This window comes from Thunnus maccoyii, chromosome 4, assembly GCF_910596095.1.
Source record: "Thunnus maccoyii chromosome 4, fThuMac1.1, whole genome shotgun sequence".
NCBI lineage: Eukaryota > Metazoa > Chordata > Actinopteri > Scombriformes > Scombridae > Thunnus > Thunnus maccoyii.
In genome coordinates, this window is record NC_056536.1 from 5,501,378 (window position 1) to 5,527,936 (window position 26,559).

The 26,559-nt window shown below is 38.4% G+C and overlaps 1 protein-coding gene across 4 annotated transcripts in view; it reads left to right on the top strand.

Moving 5' to 3' along the window:
• LOC121896338 (kelch domain-containing protein 8B-like) overlaps window positions 1-26,559 on the top strand; it is a 204,855-nt gene that overhangs the window by 127,716 nt on the left and 50,580 nt on the right. For all 4 annotated transcript variants that reach the window (XM_042410157.1, XM_042410158.1, XM_042410159.1 and 1 more), the window contains 2 exons: window positions 11,353-11,517; window positions 21,627-21,851. In XM_042410157.1, coding sequence (XP_042266091.1) covers window positions 11,353-11,517; window positions 21,627-21,851 — 390 coding nt within the window. The remainder of the gene's footprint in view (window positions 1-11,352; window positions 11,518-21,626; window positions 21,852-26,559) is intronic.

The following is a 26,559-nucleotide window of genomic DNA, read 5'->3' on the forward strand; positions in this document are numbered from 1 at the left end:
TAGTGATATCCTAATAATTCCCTTATATTAGTTTAAAGGTGAAGTTTAGTTTAACATTTCAATCCACTGGCAAAACAAACCTCAACATAATTATTGAATTTATGCTCCTGATTAGATAATATGACCCCCACTTTTCCAACACCTGTTTTTGGAAAAAAAGACTTTTTGAAGATACAGTACAACACACTTTCACACTCGTCCTGTTGTGAAACTTAATGTGAGATTAACTTAATTCAAAGAGAAGAGAGTCCTCATCCTTGAAGCCTTTTCTGTCGTAAAGGAGAAATAATACCATTAAAGCAGAACGTAAATCCCACATTGGTGTAGCTTATCTATCATTCACATACCTGCACACTCTCCTCTCAGGCTCTTGGAAGCGATCAGAATTATTATTTTTTTCCAGCAGTTCGCATTTTTGCCTGTGACAGCGGTAATATTTGGCTGCTTGCCACATAATTCAGTCTGCAGTCCATTTCTGCAGTAAAGACGTTGGAAGATGCTTTGGACTCATTTTCCCTGGTCATGAATTTATTTCCTTCGCAACTGTTATGTCCTTGAGCATAAGAGGACCCCCTTTATTTAAAAAAGAGAAAAAATCTTATATTCAGCCCAATACACTATATCAACTTTGTGCCAATCATTGGGCCTCAAGAGCATTTTTGTTTTCCTATCCTAATCTCTCTTTTTTCTGTTCAGTTTGCACATATGAGTGCATGAGTGTTGACTTGACCAACCTCTCTCATTGCAGAGCTTCAAGTCCTGCTGTCAGAAATCAGCAAACAAGTTTATCAGTGTTAGTATAGTGGTATTAAAGGTATATGGTATTAAAGGACCAGAAGCAATAAAAAATATGAATCCAGCTGCCAACGACACATCATCAGAGCAGCTCTGTACTGTGTAAGAAATAAAGAGGAACTGGTTTGACATGAAGTTGGATGTGAAAAACCACAGCACTCCATAACTAATATGAGAGGCAGTCAAGGGGATGTGACAGTCACAGAGATATTAGAGGAGATTATTATAGCCTACAGTAGATAATGTTACACCGTCAGGTGTTATAACAGAGGATGATACAGGGCAGAAACCTACAGAAAGACCCTGAGGCAGCTGTTTGATTGAGAGAATTTTCCCAGCAACTACTGGAATGTATAAGTTGCTGTGCCAAAATATGCTGTTAAAATAATAAAAACTTGAAAAAAAAAAACCTCTCAGGAAATAAGCAACCATGATGATGGCCATATGGTTGTTATTAGTTAGGTTTGGTACCATATTTAAACTAGAAATACACTTAGGTTAAGGTGGTACTATTTCAGGTCAAATCAGTGTTTTTTGACATGAAGGCAGACTACTATATCTGTACCTGACTTGTATGGCGGGTGTGGACCACTTTGTATCTAAGAGAAAATTATAAGTATATATATTATATATTACTGTGAAGTCCACATGCTGTGTAGATAAGTCTTTGCAGACAAAGTAGACTCAACACTTAAACTGTAGCTGCAGGTCTGTGTTCTCTCCATTAACTTGGCCAACTGACAGGAAGCTGCTTTCACCTCCATTCTGCCTCCGGTGTGAATCTGAACTCAGTTTACTGAACCTGCTTCTTTTGTGCGGCTGTTATTTTTCTCCACATTCGGCTGCATTCTTTCAAGCCAATAAATACACTTTGAGCGTTTCCTTTCTCAAAGCGGTCTTGAGATGGAGGTTTTGACAGGGCTATTGATTGACCCTTAGCCTCACTAAAGAGGTGATATGTGATTGCTACAGTATATACCCTTACTATTGACCCATCTGGGTCAGTGTGTGTCTGTTACTCTATAAACATGCAGTACCATGTGGTTGTAGACAAGTCATTCTGCATCACGCTTCTCCCTGACTCCAGAAACTGTTTTGGTACATCTGTCAGAGAAAGAAGAGAGAAAGGAGAAAAAGACAAGAAGAAAGGAAAAAAGAAAGACAAGGAATGAGAGAAGGAAGACAGGAAGGAAAGAAAGAAAGAACAAACCTGACTCACTGTGTCTTTCATCTCTCTCTTTTTCTATTTCTCTGTCCATACATACTGCATGGTGACTATAGCTAACAGCAGGAGGTCTTTATTGATCTGGTATTGACAGGTCTGCATTAGGAAGAGTGCAGTGACCTTTAAATGTCGCTGTGGGAGTTCGTCTTCCATCTATCAAAATAGCAGAGAGGGCTGTCTCTACAGGAGTGTTGGACAACTTTGTCAAATAACAAATTACAAGCATTTGCAATTAAGTAACTGTTAAGTTGAGTTTTGTACTGTGCTACTTTTACAGCTGTTAGCATGACCCTTTCAGCCTAACCCCAATCATTTTGTGTAACTTCATCAAACTTTTTTCACTAGTTTCTCTCAGAAAGCTCTTTCTTTACCTTTTTTTTATCATATTTTATCTTTATCTTCAGTGACTAAACTGCAACAGAAAATATGTTTTGACACTGTAATTCATTTTTTATTTATTTTGCTCTTTTTCCTACAATATCCACTCTGGCAATATCTTCAAGCATGATGAACTTTAGTATGATTTAGGCATTCTTCATTTCATTCTTGGTTAAGGTTAGAAAAATATAATCTTTGTGATCTTGTTTAAATATCAAATCAGTCATAAGTGACTTAAAGCATGAAAGGAGACATGTTTACTTTATTAACATTTGACCAAAATTGTGATCTTTCTCTAAACGTAAGCAAAGTGCATTTTTTTGCTGAAACCGATTGTGACTCAAGTTCTCAAGTCCTGCACTTGTAGCCTTTTCAGTGAAGTACATCTGATCTTTCCCAGTTTGTAAAATATGACAGTCAAGCAAGGCAGAACTGCCCTAATTTCTCAAAGCTCCAGGTTTTAGGTCATTGAGTCCCGATAATGGGAAAACACCAAAAATTGGGCTTGTGAGTTTTTGAAATATTTAATGACAGTTATCATCTTTCCCTGCCTTAACCAAGTGTTTAGTAGCCTGTAAAGTTTTGGAAAAACTGCCAATGAATGTAATCCAGGCAGCCATCACTTTTTCTCCAAAACACACTGTATGCGGCGAAGCAGATTAGGAGTATATTAATATATTATGTAGGAGACAGGATTGAAATATCCCTCTTCCTCCTCTCCTTTCTCTTTAAAAAAAAAAGTTCTCTCTTTTACTTTGCTGTCATTGTCTTTCTGGCTCTTCGGGACTCAGGAAGCCTCTAAAAATAGGAGCACAGGTCTGATGATTTATGGCTGGTCAGATTATATAAACGCTCACAAGAACACAAGAGGCCAACAGGTTGTCAGTAAACAAACATTTAACTTTTGAGACAAGCTGAATGAGTTATTCATCTTTAGAATGGAGTAAGCTGGGTAATGCACTACAACAGGTTTACTGAACAGTGTGAATGCACAACCTAATTGAATGTTAATTAAACTGAAATGCTGCGGGTAACAAATTAACTCCTTTCATGCTGCTTTTTTTCAGGTTTATGTTAAGCTGGTCTGAGAGCTCTGCCTTGGGGAGACAACAAAGCCAAATGTTTGATGATTATTACTAAGAAAAAGACAGACTAAAGGGCTGAAGTTAATTATTGAATTTTACTCATGGACTGACGCCTCTCCCTTGTGCTGTTACATGTGCTTCATCAGTAACACTGTGACTCGAGATGCTGTGCCAAACAGCAGTTCAAATTTGACAACTTTCTATCTCTTCCTTTTTCACGTTGCTGTCAGTCAACAGTAATTTATCATACCTTTAAAGCAAGTTTTGGTAGCATTATGGCAATTATCTGTATAAAAGACATTTTATTTTACTGTCTTTTTAAACTAGACATTAAACTTTGAAACATCTCAGATCTTTTTAATGAAGGAAAATTGCTGTTCAGTCACTAAATGTAATTTTATACTTTTTTTGTGGTTAGATTTCCTAGTTTTTTTCATTTATGCAATGATTGTCTGAAACTCTCCTGTTCATGCTTGTCATTGAAGAGTAAATAAAATGTTTTCAGGAGATTGTTTCTGTAGTTCAACATTTAATTGTCATAAAAGTACAACAATTATACTGGAAACACAAGTCCCCAAGAGTACCCCAACCTTACAAGATTCTAGAGTTTTCTTACAACTTTTTTTTTCTGACAGTGTAACTATTGAATCGAGAATAGGAATCAAATTCCCAAAGATCCTTTAATGTGAAGCATCCATATATAAACAAATATTAAATGATTCATGAACACAATAAAACAAAGCTGAAATCATATTTAATTATGTATGATCACACACACAAACAAATCTCCTAGGTTTAAAAATGTATGAAGAATTGTTGAGTCTTCTTGACCAGGGAAATAGTAGTTTGACAGAACATCTTCTAGTCCACTGACTAGATTTCTTTCAGTGGATGGAGTTTTCTCAGTTGTCATGGAGAGTGAAGAAGCTGTGAAAGAAGAGGGACAAAAACATAAAGCATACAAGCATAACTTATGTGTAATAAATCACATACATCTACTTTGCCTTTCATGTCTGCTGTTACATGCACATTTGCAGTCTTGTGCATCATTGTTGTTGATCATTTGTATGTTCAGTACAGGCCGTTACTCACACATTTTGTTCAGACAGCTTATTTCTTCATCACTTTGCTCCAGGTAGTGGTGGCTTTTAGTGGTGATGGTGACGATTTTGTTCACCAAGCACCAACCTGCCAAACAGCCACCCTATAATAACAGTCTGTAGGTTATGCTGTGGTTGCCATGGAGTCTCCCAGGGTAACGGGCAGAGAATAGAGCACACTTGCCTTAATTAGAGGAGACTGTGCATGATTAGACCGAGGCTGGGCGAGCGCACGCGCGCACACACACACACACACACAGTGACATGCTGCAGGTCACAGGTAACAGTGTGGGTGGACATTGAATGTCCAGCATCTACAGTCAAATGATGGATTTATCCAGTATTTCTACAAATCTTTATCAGTGCAGTAAATAACATATTATGATAACAAAAAAATAGATATGCTATTTAAATTGCAGCATTATTAATGTTGTTTAGTTTCCCTGAAAGAGACCTGGATACTTTATTATACATAATATTGTATCTTTACATCTAAACTAACCACTGTGCTTTACAGCCTTACAGTATATTTGATTGATGTTACTGTAATTCTAGTCTTTTTAGAAGAATATTAACTGTAAATAAAAACAAATTAGTTTTGTTATTTGTTTTTTTTACCCGAAAAACATTCACAGGAGGTGGAAGTGCTCTTTTCAGCCCTGAGTAATGTCTGCAGGCTTCCTCACAGGCTGCATACAGCCATAAAAACCTCAACCAATAAAACAGGGCAAAAAGAGCCAAACCACGGGGCAAAAAAATCCACTAATTACTCGCCGCTGCTAGTAAAGCTATACAACTGAGGGGGAGTCAGTATTTGTGATCAACCTCCTCTCTTTTTTTGGCAGCTGTACAGTCAGGGGACACTGTTCAGAGAGATTTTAAGTGAGGAAATTGAGATTGTGAAAGTAATTTCTGCATCCACAGTGGAATTTAAACAAATATGCCTTTCATAGAAGATCACATCAGTTGAGGTGGTTTGGGTATCTGTATATCTTGCAGAGTTTCTGTATTTGCATGTTTTTTTTTTTTTAGTAGTCATATGTGACATGCAGTATGTGTTGTCAAAGGCTGAAGATTTTCTCTTACATATACTTGTCTTTTTTGTGTTTTTCTAAAGTTGCAGCACATTGAGCTCTGTCACCCACTGTTAATTAATTAGTTAGTCCATTTTATTTTGAAGATGTAAAATGTAAAAACAAAACAAGAATGACAATGAAATGAAATAGCCAATACAACTCAATAAACAAATTTTCATAAACGACACAAATTAAATATTACATGTTCAAAAAGGAGTTGGCAGAAGTATACACTTATTAATTCCCACCCCTTTCATAACTACTCATCCATAAACTCATATATACAATTTATAAAACAACTATCCACATACTTCCTCATCCATATACCTCTTACTTTTTTTTTGTTTTCTGTTTATCCTCTTGGACTGATTTATGTTTGTACTTTGTTTTAGTTCCACATCCAGACCATTCCACAAATTCACCCCACAGATTGAAATACACATACCCTTCATAGTGGTGCCAACACAGAGTTTCTTTAAATTAAACTTTCCTCTCAACTTATAACCACCCTCTCTGTTGAAGAACTTTTTTTGTATATAACCTGGTAGTGGATTATTTATTGCTTTATACATTATTTGTGCTGTGTTAAATTCTACCAGATCCATAAACTTCAAGATGTATGACTTCAAAAACAGCATGTTGGTGTCCTCACTATATATCCTACATTGTTTACTATCCTTATGGCTCTTATTTGCAGTATGCTTAATGTTAATAGGGTGCTAGGTGTTACCCCACACCTCCACACAGTAACTCAGATGCAGGCCTACATTGAAATTCCTACATACTAATATAACCTTTTGAATTGTTTTTGCAAACATTTTTTTCCATACAATCTTTAAATATTTCAGTATAAGATCCAGGTGTTCATACATATACACAGCTTACAATTACATTTTTCTTTTTTTCCATACAGATTTCTATTGTAATACTTTCTAGCAGGCCATCAACAGCTTTTGTCATGCTTTCCACCACCTTAGAATTGAAGCTTTTATCTATGTACAAAGCCACACTCCCTCCATTCTTGTGTTTTCTGTTCATATAAGTTAGTTCATTCAACTCCTTCAAGTCCTTCACAGGGCTGATTCAAGCAGAGTGTATGTTTTGCACCCGCCTGTGTAGGCGGGTGCAAAACTTGCACTGTGCTTGGTGCCGCTTTGCCCCGGGCTTAAGATAGGGCCCCATGTCTCTGACGACCAGCACTTTATAGCCTCTTTTGGAGTTCTGTTCAGTTTTTATGAACACTTTGCAGTTTGCTGTCCATGTGGATTGGATCTTCCTCTGCTTTTGCAGGAAACAAGCCTTTCTGGCGATGTCCGCATTCCTTTTTGTCAAGTGTTCATTTAAGCAGACCTCTGATCCCTTCAGCTTTTTTACTTGCTTAGCAGTGCAGTTTTATACTTTCTGTTCGCAAACCTTATTATTATGGCTGGCTTGTTTCTCCAAGGGAGAGGGTTACTTGCCTCGACTTTGTTACTGTCCACTTCAGTTCCCTTAGACTGCAGGAAAGCAGTCACCTGTTGCCCCACAGAGTTTGAGTCTGGCTTGCTGAATTCTCTGCCTTTCAACATCGTCCGGGGGTGACTGGAGTTTAGTCTCCAACCCAGTGAGTATGATGTCGTTATCCGTGTGTACTGCTCCAAATCAGCCACCTGATTCTCCAAAAGACAATCCTTTTTTTTTCCACCAAATCCAAAATCATGTTCTGTCAGCTGCAACCTCCTCCATCAGAAAGTCAACTCTGATCATTAGATGGAAACTACAATGCAAATGTTTTACTTACTTGAGCAGATTTCTAGTCATTTTAATTGCACTCGATGGTGGTTTCTTTTGATCATGATGTTAAGGTCTTGTGTTAGCAGACCCAGTGCTGGACACAGACAAGGAAGCTGATGAAGTTTAGAAGGTTTATATCAGGTGAATTGAGTGGGGATGGAGTGGCGGTGGTAATGTGGCTGGAGCAAGCAGGGGGTTGGTGAGAAATGGCAAGTGGCAGCGTGGCTAGCAGAGGTAGTGTGGGTATGGCAGGGGAGCTGGCAAGCGGGTAGGCAGGTCAGTTGGCCAGCAGGAAGGCAGGCTGGAGATGATCCTTAGGTACACAAAATAAACATATTAATCACAGGCTTAAACAGAGCATGAGGGATAGTTCTTAAAATACACAGAGTAAGCTCCGGAGACGTAAACTACCACAGTAGTAGAGACAATGATCTGGCAAAGAGTGGGTGAAAAGCTTGGGTTGATATACTGTAGAGGAGATGAGCTGAGAAAATGAACTATGTGAATGAAAATGATGCACAGTGCTACTGAGTTATATAATGTATTCTGTCTCTTCCCTGAATATAGCTGGTCAAATGTATGATAAAAGTCTTGGAATATGGCACATCTCTCGATTTAATGTCTGATAAAAGCTGAGCTTTCCCCAGAGAAGGCACATAAAAGGAAACTTTAGATATCCAAGTTCTCCTCTGGGCATGTAAATGATTTATTTTTTTTTAGATTTTTTTTTTTTTTTCCACATTTAATCTCAGTGAAAACAGGCTCTTATTTCATTGTACATGGAAACGATTGTCATACTGCTGTGACAAAGGAGCTTTTGGAAGTGTAAAAGCTCAAGTAAAAGCAATTTAGTCTGACAGACGCTTTGACGGTTATTTTCTTTGTGCCACTTTGAATTGATTTACACGCAGAGACACATCCTGCATGTGACATATGCATTAAACAGGTACACACATACACAAAGCTCTTTTCTATTTTCCCTTTGACACACACAGAGTGAGGGAGAGAGTTTCACCTTATTTCTCCGGTGCCAGTGCATCAGTTTATTGTTGTTGATGTTGTAGCAGGTGTTACCATCCACTGTCAGAGGCAAAACACATGCTGTGACATCACTGATTGGGGTGTGGCCAGAACTGCAACATGCTTTCAAATTTCACACCAGCAGTGAAATAATTTCTCATTGTTCAGATTTGTTCATCAGACAAGCTGTGAAGTGCAAAATAATGAAAATGACTTGAAAGGTAGTTAATAAAAGATAAAAAAAATAACTCAGGTCCATTCAAAATACTTCTTTGCCGACATTGCTGCCCATCACTGTGACACACACACACACATACACACGAGAGGCTCCCATTCCCTGTTATTCACCTCATCATTTCCTTATAACCCTTAATTTGACTATATGTTGTGTAACGCAACTTTAACAAAGTAGTAGTTACGTTATATACTTGTTAAGACCCACTGACATTTAGAATGACACCTATAAAATTATAATGATGCCTCTCTCACTATAGCTGTCTTCTTCATTGCTTGGAATGAAGCACAACACCAATAAGCTACAAAATCCTTCTAATATATTACTATATTCAGTATATAAAAGGGTTTTAGAGTCATGCTAGCAGGTTGGCTGTAGGGACGGCAGTGTCAGCTGGTTGGCAGGTCCACTACTTTGATCCAGACTGTAATATCACATCAACTGGTAAAAGGATTACAATGAACTTAGGTACAAATAATCATGGTGCCCAGAGGATGAATCCTAATGAATTTGGTGATACTCTGACTTTTCCTCTTGCAACACCAGAAGGTTGTCATTTGTGATGCGTTTCACTTGGTGCAGACATTCATGGTGTTTGTGAACTTTTGTGATCCCCTGTTCTTTTCATGTAGTGCCAAAAAGGGTCGAAATTTCAATTTGTTTGATACTTTGGAGAGACGAAAAGAATGATGATGTTGCATAAAGCCACAGGTGCTCTTGGAGGGAAAAGTAGTAGTTTTCATTGAAAGTTGGGTGGAGCAAAAGCCTCATGGTGTCTTGACACACAGTGAACCCAAATCCTGTGTGAGGGTAGACTCAGTAAATACATGCAAGCACATATTTGACCTTTTTTTTTGGGGGGGGGGGGGGGGGGGGGGGGGGGGATGTGAAGAGGAAAGAGAGTTTGACATTTGTGGCTCTTTGTTTGTTTGTCAGACAGCATTTTATTCTAAATGGGATAATTGCAAATAGGCAAGGAAACCAAAATGATTATGAGAAAATTTGGTAAACCAAGGCCAGCTCTCAAAAAATGATAGAGTTGTTCAGTTATGTCCATTGTTTAATTACTATTATTTGTTGTTTTTTCTTCTTCATCTTCTTTTTGTTTGTATTGTGTGCAGGCTATGTCAGTTCTATAAGTTGTATATATATCAGTTATATACTCTTTTATTTATATCTTTAAATAAATCAATAAAAATAGTTAGATTGTCTTTACAGTGAGCATTACAGCTAGCGTGGCTATAGACTCCAACGCATGTGTCTACACAGAAAACGTTTCAGTCATATTTTTCATTCGACCGTCTCACACGTGTCTGACAGATCAGATATGCTTCTATAAAAGCAACCCAAAATGTATTTTCACACTTCTTCTCTACACGCATAACTATGGTGACTGAGTGTTGAGCTCTGAGCTCTTCCAAAATACTGTCGCTCTGCTAAATTTAATTTAATTTAATTTAATTTAATTTAATTCAAATTTAAGACTTTATATTGTTTAAATAAAAAAAATTTAAAGTCATTACAGTGACTATGATGCCACACTGGTGAAAATACAAACCAGGCTTAATAGAATGGGATTTACAATTTAAAAGTTACTATTTATAGAAAGCTCATTACAGAACCATCCACATTGCTCATTACAGCAGTTACAAATTTGTGGTAAGTGTGGCCCTTTGCAGTTACAGTGTGAGAGGTCTGCTCAGCTCACGGAGCTCTCAGGTGATCTGGAGAATAAAAGGTTTTAGGAGCTGAGGAGATATACTTTATATAATTTCCTCCATTCCTGCCTCGACCCACCTCTCCACATGTGTGCATTGCGACAAGCTTTCTGCATTGAAAGTCTCCTTGCTGTGCCACTTATTTTATGTACAACAGTAAAATAGGATTTCCTCAGTCATAACTGCTGAACTGCATAGTGATCACACTTGTGTTGAGCTGTATTCCGAGTGACAGATTTATTATTGCTTTATTCTTCACAATTTAAGCCACAGCTCTGTGGATGTGTCATCTGTCTGGGTGACTGAGATGCTCACCCTCTCCCTCTCTTCCTCCTCTCCCTCCGTGTCTCTCAGTTTCCCTCTCTCTCTTTCAGATTTAAGTTGTCACAACTTTCGCAGTGCTAATGGGCTGTTAATCTGCAACACTGCTACTTACTCTCCACTCCTCTCCTCTTATTTTCTTCTCTCCCTCTTTCCTTCATTTTCAGTTCCCCCCTCCATCTTTTTTTTCTCCCCCTGCGGTATTTGAGCAGCATCATGTTTGCTTGCTCAACACTTTTCCTCACACTATTCATTCCTGCTCTGTATATTCTAATGACACCGCAGTAGTTGGGGATGTTTGCATGTGTCCTTGTAAAAAAAAAAAAGAGAGAGAGTGATTTTGGGGTTATCTGGAAGTTTCTCAGACTGAGGCATAAATATTGTAGATTGTTTATATGACTGTAGACAGATGAGACAGATAGTGGACATGACAGCTGGACCAGGAATGGCAGGGGGAAAGTGCACTGTGATGCATCACTTTCTCTCTTTTTTACCTCAGTTCACCTCTTATTAACCTGACAACAAGCTTGAGAGCAACTGTCTATTGACCACATTATTATTTCAAGAGAGTATAATGATAATAAACTGTTTAAAAGAGTGTTTCCATCTTGTGTGTCTCTCTGCAGATGGGAAGGTGTATGCACTGGGGGGTATGGGAGCAGACACCACACCACAGGCCCTGGTCAGGGTTTATGAGGCAGAGAAAGACCAATGGCAGCCAATGGCGTCCATACCCACGCCGCGGTACGGAGCCACACCCTTCGTAAAGGGAAACAAAATCTACATGATGGGTAGGAAATGAGATTTCATCATACACCTTCAAATACACTCTGATTTCTGTCTTTTTATCTTTTCATATTTCTGTTTCGTTCTCTGACACTTTCTGTTGCCTATACTTTTTAAAACCACAGCATCCCTTCAGTCTTTTTTTATGGCATGGTCCAGACTGAAATCTGTGAGATGGATTGTCATGAATCTTTGTACAGACATTTATGGTTCTCTCACGATGAATCCTACTGCCTGGTGACCCTGATCAGATTTTAGGTGAAATGTCTCAGAGATGTTGACTTTGATGGTCCCTTAACTTTTCATCTAATGCCATCCTCGTTTTTTTTTTTAGTCTTGTCCAATACTTTGGTTTATGACCAAATACCTGCAAAACCAATGACATTCTCATCAGCGTCAGCTGTACTTTGTTTAGTGCTGATTAGCAACTGTTAGCATACTAACACACTAAATTAAGATGGTGACCATGATAAACATTTTACCTGCTAAACATCAGCATGTTAGCATTATCACTGTGAGAACGTTAGCATGCTGATGGTCACGTTTAGCTGTGCCCGCACAGCCTCGCAGAGCTGTTGGTTGCTAGCACAGCTGTAGACTCTTGTTCAAGGAAAAAACAGACAAACATATGACATCATTCTGTTTTTCATTTAATTCTTTTTGTCGCTTGCATTGCATCTGGTGGTTTTGAAGCATTCCAGTGTGGGGAAGTTGGCATCTTCTCTCAACGTTGAGCACCATAGCTTTCAGTGTAAAGTCAGATTTTAGCTCATCGCTCAGGTTTGGCTAAGATGTATCAGCTTGGTTTTTTTTAGCTTGCTTTGACAGTAGCTTTTTTGGACTGTTGTCCACCAGAAAAACTATGACAACTGGTAACCAAGAGCTGTGTCTTAGCAGTGGCATAACCCTATTAATAGGGTTTTTATGGTCATTTTGATGCTTATTTTTTCTGCTATGATGTTGTTTGAAAATATAGTGTAAAATGTAGCTAATGTAAATGTCACCTTGTCTTTTTATGTAGTGAACTGTTGTTGAAAATATATAATTATCAAATGGAAGGGTGCAATGGCAGCCATTCTTGGAACCACTGTCCTCTCCGACCACCTGTATTTGTTTCTTCTTCTCAGTCTCTGTGACATCACCTGAGTGTTCGGTTTAGGGATTCTGTTGGCACTTTCATCCAGACACTCAGCAGTGAATGAGGACAGATGTATTCAGTCATTTTCTCAAGGACACAGTTGGGTGGTGATGTACAACATGTTTGAATTACCTCAGTCCTGGGGCTTCAGTGTTATGGGATCATTTTGAACTTCTACTTTGCTGCACAGAGAGTGGATGAAGTGATAGTTACTGTAAGGTTGCCCCTTCCCCATAAAAGCCTTGGATGTAGTTGATAGAGTCTGACTTACACCCTTACGGTCACCCTCTGTTTCACTTTGTTGCTCTTTTTCTACACAGGCTGAACCATGTGTGCGGGGATATGTGAGTGTTTTCACCATCAGCCTTTTAGCTCTTTAACTTTATTTGCCTGACACTTTAAGAGCTGCAAAATGATGAACTAATGGAAAGACAAAAATGTGTCTCTCATGTCCGAGGAGACGAGTTAAAAGCTGCTCCATAGGAAAGAAGAAGGAAATGTGTGTTCAGTGCAGCTCCTTTGTTTTATGTTTTGTTTTTGTTTGTTTTTTTTTTTAATTTCAGAGCATGATTGTCACCCAGTCAGTTTCCATCTGTAATCAGAGGTAAAATTTTTTCTCTTTGTGTCTCTTTGGGTGGCTGTTATTGGTTTTCCACACATGCTGAGAGAAAAATTGGAATCACACAAGGATTGTTAAAATCATTTTATCTCACCTAGGCAGCATTTTGCAAAGAGATGAATCCATTTCACTGCATGCTACAAGCAACACCACAATTAGCTATAACATCCTGAGAACAGGAGCTTTGGTCATTTCCATATCAATGCTTTTTTTTGTCACATGCTTGACCACAGGGACAGATTGACTCTTTGCTTATGTGCAAAGGCTGAGAGATCTCAATGCAGTGTCCTCAGTGTGGCTTGTGAACAGGCACGCAACACAAGCAGACGGAGAGAACATATTCATCAACTTGACAACACAAATACTACGTTTATATAGAGATACTGAAAACTTGAGAAAATCGACAGAGGTGGAATTTAACTCACACTCTACCAGTGTAATTTTGAAGTACTTGTAATTGAATGGAAAAATGGAAAACTTGAGAATATGGAATGTCAGTCTGGCTCTATTGAATGAAAATCTGAGGATATTAAATGAAACACATTTGCTAAAGCTCAGTGCTTATAAATAAGTGAGTCACTGAGTGTTTTTAAAGTGCAAGTTTTTAATGTATATACTATGTATTTGCAACAGCGACTTTCATGCCATATATTAAAATTTCATTCCATATATTCAAACTTTTATTCCATATATTAAAACTTTTGTTCCATATATTCAGACTTTCATTCCATATATGCAGACTTTTATTCAGGATATTGAAACTTTTAGTCCATATATTCAGACTTTTAGTCCATATATGTAGAGTTTCATACCATATATTCAGAGTTTTATTCAATATTCATAACATATTCTCAACTTTTCCATTCAGTTTTCTCACAATTTCATGCCATAATATACACAATATGCATTTCTTTTATTTTACCAAATCATAATATCTATATTCACAAATGACCTGAGTTACTTCACAATCTTTTCATGCACCCCAGTCATTAGACAACAATTTTATTTACTGTAACAAAGTATTGTTAAGGTTGATATTTCCTCTCTATCCATCAACTTCATAGTTATATAGACACCCATAAAGACATATGATTCAAAACCTTCCAGACTTGTTTGGAGGATTTTAGGAATGTATGAATACAGTTACGTTCTCTGTTCATAGAAGATTTTGAGCACACAATGGCTTAAGCTTCACACTTTCGATTCATAATCATACCTGTCAAATCTCATGTCTTACCTGTGAGATTTTAGTGTTGTTTTTCTGGCTTCTTCCAACTTGTCCAGTCAATCTAACCCAGGGCCCAACCCAGGTAAAATTGCAATAGTAATAGGTCAATAGGTCAAAAGTAACATTTCAACATTTTAAAGTGATGTGGTCTGAATAAAATGGTGTTAATATTGGAGGGTCTTTGTACACCTATCCAACATACTTAATGTATTTTCCTAAGTTTTTGAGGTCAATCTTTCCAATAAAACAGTTTTTCAGAGGATATTCTAATATCTTATACCTGTATTTGGTGGACTACTAGCCCAACACCTAATTTTTTTGCCAAATTTTCCACTCAAAGTGTGTGCTACACTGCTCCTATGGTTGTATCTGCATCTAAAAAGGATATAATTTGTTCCTGAGACATATGTGTATCTATGATAACACCAGTCTTCATTTTCGCTGCTTAGGTCACTCTTTATGTTAGCTAGCGGTTAGCTAATGTTTGCTAGCTAGCCACCAACCAGTGTTATGTGCTGCTGTTTCAATTTGAGCTGTTGGAAAGAATTTTAGGAGTCAAATATAAATCAAATTGTAAAAGAATTAATACTAATCAAATGCTGAAATTACTATTCAAATATGTATTTTTGAAATCTTTTTATAAATGTGTTGGCTAATGTTAGCAAATCTCGCCCTTCTCACGTTGGCCTACATACATGTGAAAATGTAATAGTTTTGTCATGTCTGATGAACAATAAAGTTTTCTGAGTCTCACGTTTAATGTGCTAATGTTAACCTCTAACATTACAATATCAGAAATGGCAAAAAGTGATGCAGCCACAGAGATTACCATTCCTGACCATTTAAGAAGCGATGTGTGTGAAGTCCATCAACAAATGAAAAAATGATTTAAAAAAACCTTAAGCCTGAGTAATCAGTGCTACAGCCTGCATGCTAAATTTGAGCATTAAAATTTTTAAAATTAAACTGGCAATGCAATGTAGTATTCCTTAGATGGCAGTGTGAAAGTGTTTGAGAGCAGAGTCACAGCTAGGGCTGTAGCGGTAGAATATTTTAGTAATCGATTATTCTACCAAAAATTCCTTAGCTTAATCGAGTAATTGGATAAAACGCAATTTTGTTTAACTAAAGAGCAACAGTAAATATACAAGAGATAGGTCTCTTAAAATGAAGAACTAATTGGTTTCCTTTTTTCGAAAAATCAATATTTTCATTTTTTAAATGCATTGTATGCAATGTATACAACAATATGTTCTATCGAAAATAAACTTTTAATCATTACCCATTTTTTCTCTGTCTGTACTTGTACTGTGAATAATGACAATAAAGTTGAGTGAGATGAATTAAGTGCATTTAAGTGCCATACATTCTGGGTTTTAAAGAAAGCATTTTCTGAGATACAAAAACAAATAAAAATAAGTTACTCTCAAATTGCTTTTTTAAAAAAGTATCAAAACTAGGGCACACATTAGAATAGATTAATAACAACAACAACAACAACAACAACAATTATAATAATAATACAAAACACTGCCTTTAAGTCGTGCAACTTAACTTTCAGAACTAAAAGTTTCAACATTTACAGCTCAGGTATAACATAAGCCTTTACTGTCTTCTTCTTGGAATGCTTTGTGGCATTTAGGATGCAAAAACACATGGTCAGAAACTTGGAACAAGAGTCTATGCATGCATAGTTCCAGAGCAGCAGCAAGCAGGGTGATGTTTGGAGATTCAGGTGTAAACTCTGTCAGTCCTTGCCATCTTGCTGTGATCTGTTCTGTCACATGAGCCTGGAATGACCTCAGTGGTGCAGTCTCAAGATCTGGACTCTGTATGTTGTTCTTAAGTTTGTGTACTAGCTGTGGAAATGCAGAGAGTGTAACATATTGCTGTCCTCTCAGAAACACTGTGGCTGCTTCAAAGGGCTCAAGGTCCTGGCTCAGCTCCTCAATCAGGTTCCACTGTTCAGGCTTGAGATCAAGGTAGTGTTTCCCTCTCTGAGTCACTGCTGGGTCAGAGAATGTAGCAGTCACTGGGCATCTTTGTTCTAGCAGCCTGGACAACATCTGATAAGTGCTGTTCCAGCTTGTACATACATCTTGCACCAGCATGTTTGTCTCGGCACCCATTTGCTTTTGCTTCTTCAACTTGGTGCATGCCTGTTCACTCTTCTTAAAATGTTCAACAAGGCATCTCACAGCAGCCACACACTTGGAGATAGCTTGGTGGATCTTTAGAGAGCTTTGTACAACCAAGTTGAGGGTGTGCCCTGCACATCGTACTGTTGCCCATCCATGCCTTTCTTGCAAGATCTTCACTGCTGCTACGGTATTAGCAACATTGTCGTGAACAACAGCATTGATTTTCTCTGGTGGAATGTCGAATTTGGCAGTTACATCCTCAATCCACTCTGCATTATTTGCAGCTGTGTGTCTCTCTTCAAGGGGCATCATTGTCAGGCAGTGGGACACCCTTTCCCAATCCTCCCCAAGATAGTGACACGTCACCCCCAGATAAGCCTCTGTTGCAACGTTTGCCCAAATATCAGTTGTGAGTGCAATGTTGTCAGTCTCCTGCAGGGCTTTCTTCAACTTGCCTTTGATGCCTTCATACTTTTTCTCTATCTTTTTCATGAAGAAGAGTTTTGAAGGAAGCTTGTACTTGGGATTGAAAGTGGAAATCATAGCTTTAAAGCCATCATCCTCCACCATGGACAGTGGGCACATGTCTGTAACAATCATGTCTAAAATGCTGTCTGAAAACTCAGCTGCTTGCCTAGTGGAACATGATGCAGCTGTCTGCACATATCTGTCCATACAAAGCTGTGATTTACTAGGTGATGTCTGTGTTGTTGCCTGGGAAACTCCAGGTAGCATAGCTCCTTTTAAGGAATAGGGCAGTGCATAAGCAAGTGAGTGGTTAAGTGAGAGAGTGAGTGTCAGAAAAGTGACAGTGAATGTGAGCAGAGCAGAGGAAAAAGTTAGCAGTAAATTGTCAATCTGGCAGTAAATGTATAGTACAGACCGCAGTGTGTCAGTAAATAAATTCTGCAGCTTGATAAGACCAAGAAAAGTCATGTCTGTTTCCCCAACTGCTGGAAAATGAAGGGGGTTAGCTTCAAAGTTAGCAACAGTGAGTTAGCCTAAGCTGATGACGCTAAACAGAGAAATAGAGAATGGAGAAATGTGTGGCTGCTAATCAGCCCCCCACCACAAGGCCAAACCACTCAACCTAGCGGAAACACTGCAGTCTGTGCTGATATGCATCATAGTTTTCATGGGAAAACATATTACTAAGACAAATTTGGATGTGCAGAAAATTCAGTGATAATAAATACCTCAAAAGGTCATTTTGAGGTAAGGGTACCCCCGAAGTGCAGATATACATTCAGAACAGGTCATATCTGATGGTTGTATGTGAAAGAACACCCTAGAAAACCAATGTGTGGACATAAATTATATGAAAATAGCATATTCAGAAGCAGAGATACACACTTCTTTGTGTGACACTGTGACATGAAGGCCCTGAATTTTGACCCCTGAATTTATCTTGACCCACTAAGTATATAATGGTATACTTTAATATGATATTTGCATGTCCCTAAGGATCACATAAAACCTTGAATGATTACCATTGCAATTTTCCCTGAGTCAAACCACAGATTGACTGGACTAAACTGTGAAATGAAAATCTCATGGACTGTCACACTACAAAGAGAATAAAAAAGTGTCTGTTGTAATTGTAGTTCAGTGTACTACATGGCAGCAGTAGAGGCAGTACTTTCATGTGCCTTACCTTGTTAAGCTTGACCTCTGAGGTTAGAGTGCTGTGCTGGAAAGAAATATGTGTGTATTGACTATGACGTTAGTTGAAAATCTTAGTCAGACAGACTGAAGTTTAGTGGACAAAGTTAAAATGATGCAGTGAAATGAGAAGTTTGCCCCCCAAAATAAAACATCTATAACTTCTCTGCAGACTACTGCTAATTCATTTTGGTAAGGCTGGAGCTAATGATGCCTGGCAAATGCATCGGACAGTGAAGAATAGCTAGTCTACAGTGCACCTGCATGGACACAACAAAGACACATATACACAGGAGCTAAATCACATCATATCACATTACACACATAATTGTGAGTGATGTGCAAACAGAATAATGTGATATTCATGATGTTTGTTTTCTAACTGGAAATGCAGACCATTATCTGTCTCTCTCTTTCTCTCTATGTCTCTCTCTCAGTCATGTCATGTGAATGTAATGCCTCATGCTCACTTGCTGAACTTGAAGAAGTTTACCCTAGCTTGTAAATTCATGCTGCTTCTTCAGCTGCTGCTCCGCTTGGCGGTGGGGGAGTGTTTTAATCACTGGGTGTCTGAACCCCCTTTGATTTAAATTCTGTGTGTTCCCAGTCAACAACAGACTTACTGGCATATGATGTAACTCATCAGGCCTCATACTGCTTTCAAATTCCTGTTTGTGTGTGTGTGTGCGTGTGTCTACACACAAATTTAGAATCAAGGATTTGGTGGCAGTGTCAGAGTTGGTAATCACAACACGAGTTCATCTGAAAGGAGGCTGTCAGCAAGTCAAGGATGATCAAAAATTCTTCTGTGAAACATGCAGATATGCATATATACAAGGCAGTGAAGCACACACACACACACACACACACACACACACACACACACATACAGTACTTGCTTTATTGCTTTATTAGATGCTCTTAATTTCTGCAGCTACAAACACAGATAAGAAATCACAACAAACAAATCTTATTCCCTGCAGTTCTTCTTACCACTGCAGCAATGCATCACTCAACAGCAGGTAAATCAGAGAAGTGTGGCCTCAGGCTTGTAGCATAGTGATCACTACCTTCATCTGCAAGGGCATATACAGTAGGAAAAGCAGATGTATTACTGTAGCAACAAGCGTAAAGCCTTTTAAGAATTACACAGCATTAGCCTGCTTACTACTTCTTGAGCATTTTGGGAGGTATCCAACTGAAGACTGCTATAGCTTAAGCCAAAATAGGGAGAGCTCAAGGCAAAGAAGTACATAAGAATCCAACCAACACCGACAAATCAAACAAGTGAAAAATACATTGGGAAGTCGTAACATTTGTTGCAGTTAACTAGTGTAAAGGAGGAGAGAGACCGAGTGATATTTTGTTTTGTCCTTTTCAGAAGTTTTAAAAAAATAATATTCTTGATATTCTAGTGATAAGTCTAATACAAGCTGCATTTTTATGCTGAGTAGTATGTTATGTTTTTCCGTTGTGTTACATCATTTACAATTAGAAATAGCACTACAGCCAAGCTAGCAGTTCTGTGAGGCTGTACAGGCACAGTGCTGCTTTGAGCTAAATGCCAAAATGACAACATGCTGACATTGACAATGCTAACATGCTGATGTCAAGCAGGTATAATGTTTACCATGTTCACCATCTTAGTTTAGTATGTTGGCATATTAACCTTTGCTAATTAACACCAAACACAAAGTACAGCTGAGGCTGATGGTCATAAACCTACTGGACAGATTAAACATTTGACCTTGATGGTGCAAGAGGAAATGTCAAGGAATCTCCAAAGTCATAAGGGTTTGTCATCTTGGAACGATGAATGACCATACTCAATTTTGTGCCAAGCTACCAAAGAGACCCAGAGATATTTCACGGGATTCTAAGAACTTTGAACTGTGGATTGTTTTGCAGGAAAAATCAGGGGAAATCATTCACTCTGGACCAAAGTGGTGGATTGACTTTGCAGCCAAAAGACCAACATTGCCATAGAGCTATGCTGCTAGCACTGCCAAAAAGAAGATTAATACCATTCTAATGTCTGAGAGTGGTATCGGTCTTCTCATTTAACATTTTCCTCAAAATGTCAAACTATTCATTTAAAGAGCCTCCAATCAGTTTACAGCCAACTTAAAAGTTTAAAATGGAGAGCACGTCTCTGAGTTTTCAGATACATAATATTATAATTTGAATATAAATGTGTATTGGCTTTTCTTCAATATGAATATTTTTGTTATTCTCTGTCAGTCTTGTCAATTATATAAATTAGATGACTCATTCATTTGCTCTGGTTGTTGGGAGTTGCAATAACACTCAAACTGAATTTGTACTATAATCTCACAGAAAATGATATAGGCCTACAGTATATATACTGCATATATGAATTTTGTTTTAATGTCTATTTTTAATGCCTCCCTATACTCAACATTTCTACTGTAATCAACAGGTTTTTATACTCAAAATTTCTTTCTCTATCTCACCTCTCTGACTCAAACCCTTCCCACTCAGTTCGACTCTTTGTCTCGCTGTTGCTATCGATCTCCATGCCACTCTGCCCACTCTAGTTGACCCTCTTCCACATTCTCTTCTCTTCCCTAGATAATGGTACAGAATTTCTCTGCACCATTATCTCATTTTCTTGTCTTATTTCCCTTCTTTGTATCTGTATTTTTCTCTGAATATTTCCTTCACTCTCCTCCTTCAATTTCTCCTTCCCCTCTCCCTCTTTGTCCTTTTTCATTAACATTTTTCAACACCTCAACACCCCTCTGACATTGTCCATCACTGCCTCAACCTCTCCTCCCTTTTTCCCTTCATTCTTTTTTTGCACATTCTTACTGCCCGCTACATCCTCTTCCTCACCACTTTGCCAATCCTTGTTCAGTCCAAAATGAAATGTGGCCCCAGTGCTGGTCTGCACGCGTGCCAGATTTCGATAAATGCCAAGCAAACTTTGTGACAGAAGCAGGGAATAAAAAGCAATGAAAAGAAATAGGAAATGGAAAACAAGGACAAACAGTGTCATTCGGAAAATTTGTATTTGCCATTTGTCACACACTCATGACATGCACATGCTAATATGCCTGGAAATGTTAGAATGCATAATTGTCACATTTATGAGCTGGCATGGATAATAATAATCCAGAGTATATTTTTTGTGTGGCTTGAAATATCTGCATGGATTTATTAAATACCTAAACGTTCTGCTTGTATTTACAGCAGTTTTTATAGCATCATATTCCAAGTAGACCTTAACAAATAAATAGGCTCTGTGGACATGCAAAGCCTTGATATCACCATAAATATGTTTTTGGTTCTCTTGGCTTCTCCAGGTGGTCGTCAGGGAAAGATGCCGGTGACGGCACTGGAAGCTTTTGACCTGGAGATGAAAAGCTGGACACGTTACCCCTGCATCCCAAGCCGGAGGGCCTTTTCCTGCTGTGCCACAAATGAGCGAAGTCTCTTCAGCCTTGGGGGCCTCCAGCAGCCGGGGCCACATAACTTTTACTCCAGACCTCACTTTGTCAGCACCATGGAGGAATATGATCTGGATCAAGGTACATTAACACTTTTAAGCCAGGACTTCAGGGCACACTGAAGTACTGTGAGGTTTTTCTGGTGGACTGCTACACAACCTAAGCAGATGCTATTTAAAAAAAACAAATACTCTCATACATACACACAGGACTTAGCATTTGTGACTGGCCAAGTTGGCTACCTGGACCAATGTGGTTCGGGGTGACGGTCATCTCCCTCTCCCTGCCAATTACATTCCATTATCTGGCTGCAGCTCACACCTTTTTCATTTGTGTTGAAACAATATCATGTTAACAATAACACAGATAACACTGCAGTTGAGTGTTTCTGTTTCAATGAATACTGTGGTTTCCACTCTTGCGTGTAACTGAAACACAAAGCATAATTTTGGGCTTCAAGTCTACGTTCTTCTGGTTTTACATGTTAACTGTAGTGATAATGTGTTTGGCCCTGAGCGCTACCAAAATACTTTTAGTTAGTATAATGAGCAAAATGTGAAAAATACAAGAACCTTTTCAATGCAATGCAAATGGCACTGCATAAAGGCTAGTTATCTTATGAATGTGCAGTTTTTGTTGATACTGCTGGTTTGTGTGTTGACTCTGTTACAGTATATGGACATTTTGAGGAAGTACTTTTCACAGGTAGTGTTGTAGTGGACTGTATTAAATGCAAAGGTGTTTCTGATATTTATGACAAACTGCAGCTACAAAATCACCAAGGAATCTGATTTGACATGGTGTAAATACCCATTACACAATAACATAAAACAATCGCATAATGCTTTTATCATAATTGTTATTCTATCATTATATAACGTTGCACAGTAATTTCTATTTCTATTTTCATTCTGCCAATTATAGGTTATAATCATTATCCCTTTTCCTACTTAATTCTTAAGTGTGGCTACATGGGTGGTGTATTAGTGCACCACTTTGAGTGAAAAATCCATGGCAGTTTGTTATTCCCAATTTATCCCTGGCATGATGATAAACTTCATTTTTATACAATGCAAAATGGGAAAGTGCACAAAAACACTCAAAGGAACAAAGAAAAAGACAGGCCATACATCCTTACTCCTGATGTGTACATTTTTTGACCACAAGGTCTTCTGAAAAGTAAAAAACATTCAATTTACTCATTTATACATTTTTTTTTTGTGAAAATCTGCTTTATGGAGGTTATTCCTTAGTTTGTTTCATTTGGATACTTGAGAAGAGAAAAGCTGCCTTGAATGCATCTCGAAAGAACTGTTGATCTGGTTTCTTGAAATGTATTCATTGCCACCCTGGAGCAATGTGAATGAAGTGAGAACATGATCTATTCTCTACTCATAAGCCAACCCATATATAGGAAGATTATGCATTAGTTGAGTCTGATCTTATCAAAGCTGATGGTGATGCAGATAGAGAAAGTCCTTTCCTGCACCAGCTTTATAAGCGGTAAAAAAAAAAGAAAAAAAAAGGAACAAATACTCCCACAGGGTCTTTTGCTGATGAGTTATGGCTCACTTGAAATGTTGCTGCATAAAACATAACTGAACAAATGCATAAATGCAATGTTGGTAATAACTTGACACCTGATTTAGATTTTTTTAAAAAAAGATCAGTGGCTTAAAGACACCCTCAGTTGCTGTAAATCTGTGAGTGATTTTAGCTGTGTGCCTCATTCATACCCTTTACTTTAAAGCTACATTTTGCTGCACTGTGAAGGATCAGCACCCAAAACAGAATGAGTCATTACCTTAAGAATAGGATGATTTGGACCATGATGAGCTTTAATTAGCCCACATTATTATTTTGTACTTCTGTGCTAACATCACAACCTCTGCTCCCAATCCCGTTTTTAAGCACCATGAAAGCGCACAAAGTGAACAGTGTGTGCCTCCATTATGCACAGTATTAGACTGTAATTATGTCTGCTACTGACAAAAACAAGATGTCTGATATTCCAGATGGGTTTTCAGCAGCTCTGGTAAAGAGTATAATCTTTTTGAGGAAGCTTGAGGAGAATTGTACACTTTTTGTTGCTATAGAAATAAAATTTGGGGAATTTTTTCAGTTGACATTTTTATTTAACTCAGAAAGTTGGCTGTTGGCTAAAGGGTGAATTAATGCTTAGACCTCTGTTGTGAGGGCGTAATCTGATATGATCATCATTGGTCCTAAAGCTCATCCCTCTCCAACTTCAACTGAGTAGCATTCTTAATGGTACACCATCCAAAGTCTTTAATGAACTCCAGTACACCCAGAACTCTGCTGCTCACCTGCTCACTCACTCCCACTCCTATGACCACCTCACTCTGGTCCTAAAACACCTCCACTGGTTACCTGTTCCAAAAGTGGATTCAATTCAAACTCCCTGTCTTTATTTACAAAGACCTTCCATAACCAGATCCTCCTCTTACCTCACCGACCGTCTCCACCATCACACTCCTTCCTGCAGCCTCCTTTCCTCCAAAGCTAACATCTGGCCCCCACCATCCAGGACCATGCCTAAGGTGACAAGAGTCAAAAAAATGTTCAAAAAGTCACCATAAACATACTTTTATAAAACTCCCTCAAAGTCCTCCTCCACTAAAATATGTGCTGAGCTTCTCTGTGCAGAATGATAAATGTGCAGAGTTTGTTTTCACATTCATCTGCTGAAGGGGGAAAGTTTCTCTGTGCTCACCTTAAATCTGAGATTAATGTGTGTATCTGGAAGCATGATATAGGAGCTGTTTGATTTATATAGTACTGCATTATCCTTTTTTTGCAGTTTATTTGACCAATTCAGTCAAGTTGTCCAAATAAAGGAATTTGTGTGTAAGTTAATTGTCACACATGGTAATGGACCAGACTTGAACACTTTCCTCTGACATTTCATAACACACCCAATGTGGCAGTAAAATACAGTGCTGTGATATCGTGTGAAGACAGTGCTGGCTATTATTGGGCGATTTTGCCAGTCACCATCACCCTCCAGGCCAGAATCAGCCTCACTGTCTGTGGGTTGAAACTTCCAAGCATGTCGCACTTCTGCCCACACATCATTCAGTGGTGTTGCAGCAAGTATTGCCCCACTAACAGTTACAGTTGCTCTTGCTGGAGTTCCTGGGCAGAGATGGTCACACAAAGAGAAGCTCAGCTGCTCTACTGGAGCTACTGTTGCTGAGATGCCTTTGTCAAACTTTTGATTGCTTCATTTACAGGATTTTGAGTATTAAAGGTGGTCACAGATTGAGCGTGATGTAGATACAAAGATGGCTCACTGTGCCTAACTAGAAAAATCTGTGCAGCAGCAGTAGCTGCAAACACCACAAGTATGCTGACACTGCAGGTATGTTGATTGGATTGTCAAAGAGAGGAATTCTGTTCTCTGTTGAAATTTCTAACTCCCATATATCTGGTACAATTCAATGCTTAAAGAGCACCAGAAAGAAGAAACACCTCAAATATAATGCTATATAATCAAGAAGTCACTCCACCCCTCCATTTTATGTCTTCTCTTTTTCATCCAGTTTCTGCTCATTTCACTCATCATAATATTATTCATCTCACAATAATCATTGTTAAGTGCTGTGCAATGTGTGTAATATCATTCTCATCTCTTGGCTTTTATGATCAAACTTTTCTGCACCATTAATTTCCATCAGTAGATTAAAAAAATGAGGAGCCTCCTGTTCTCACCTAGAGTTTAACACATTGTGAACACTGACAACATATTTTATTACAGACTTTGATGGTATTTTATAGCATTTGAGAAAAACACCACCTTATTTTAGTTATAATGTACCAACGGGAGCAAAAAAAGGTTTAAGAGAGTTAATGTAAATGTGTGACTGAGCTCTTTGAGTACTTACATGAATAACAACTGATAGTATGAATTTAGAATAGGCCCAAACTCAAACTAATGTGTGGGCATTGCCATCTTGGAGTCTGGTGTCCAATTTTTATAATACATCTATGCATGCGAGTGACTTGCCTCTCAAAGCATTGTGGGACGGCAAGTGATGAACTCTATGCAAATGATGGTGAAGCTCCATAGTGGTTTGTCAAAAAAAAGATGAAGAAAAAGTGACACAGTGGAAACAGTAGTCTTCAAAGCACTAACATGTCTGAGAAAATTTGCAAGACTTTTGCAAACTGCCCTGACAGTCCTCCATTTGAATATCAATCAATAATAAAAATCATTTGGACAGTTAACGTACGAAATCAAGACTTTAATGGGAACAGAGCTGACACACAAAGACACGACACACACAGCAGACAAAGTGCCATATGAGTCTGAGCTTATGATGTGTCCTCCGGCTGTGGTGCAGTCAGGTGAAGGAAGACGATTAGATATTCTACAAGCGAACTCTGGATGATTTAGCTGTTCATTGTTGGATAAATGAGTTGAATCACAAAGGGATATTATTAGGCAGCTACCTACTGTGTTTGTGTGTGTGTGTGTTTGTGTGTGTGTTTGTGTGTGTGTGTGTGTGTGTGTGTGTGTGTGTGTGTGTTTGACTAAGCAAACACCCGTGTGTGTGTGTGGAGAAACATACAGACAGATGCTCAAGAATGAGAGATGTTTCAATGTGTGCAGATGCGGGAATGATGTGGTTGCTCACTCGTGAAAAGACCTCCCCCACTCTTGTGAGTGTACAGTGTATGTGTGGCATTCATGTGTAAAATCAAGTGAGTCTAACCTCTATCCATCCATATTAACAATGCATCCTTTCACACCCTCCTGTGCCTGTCG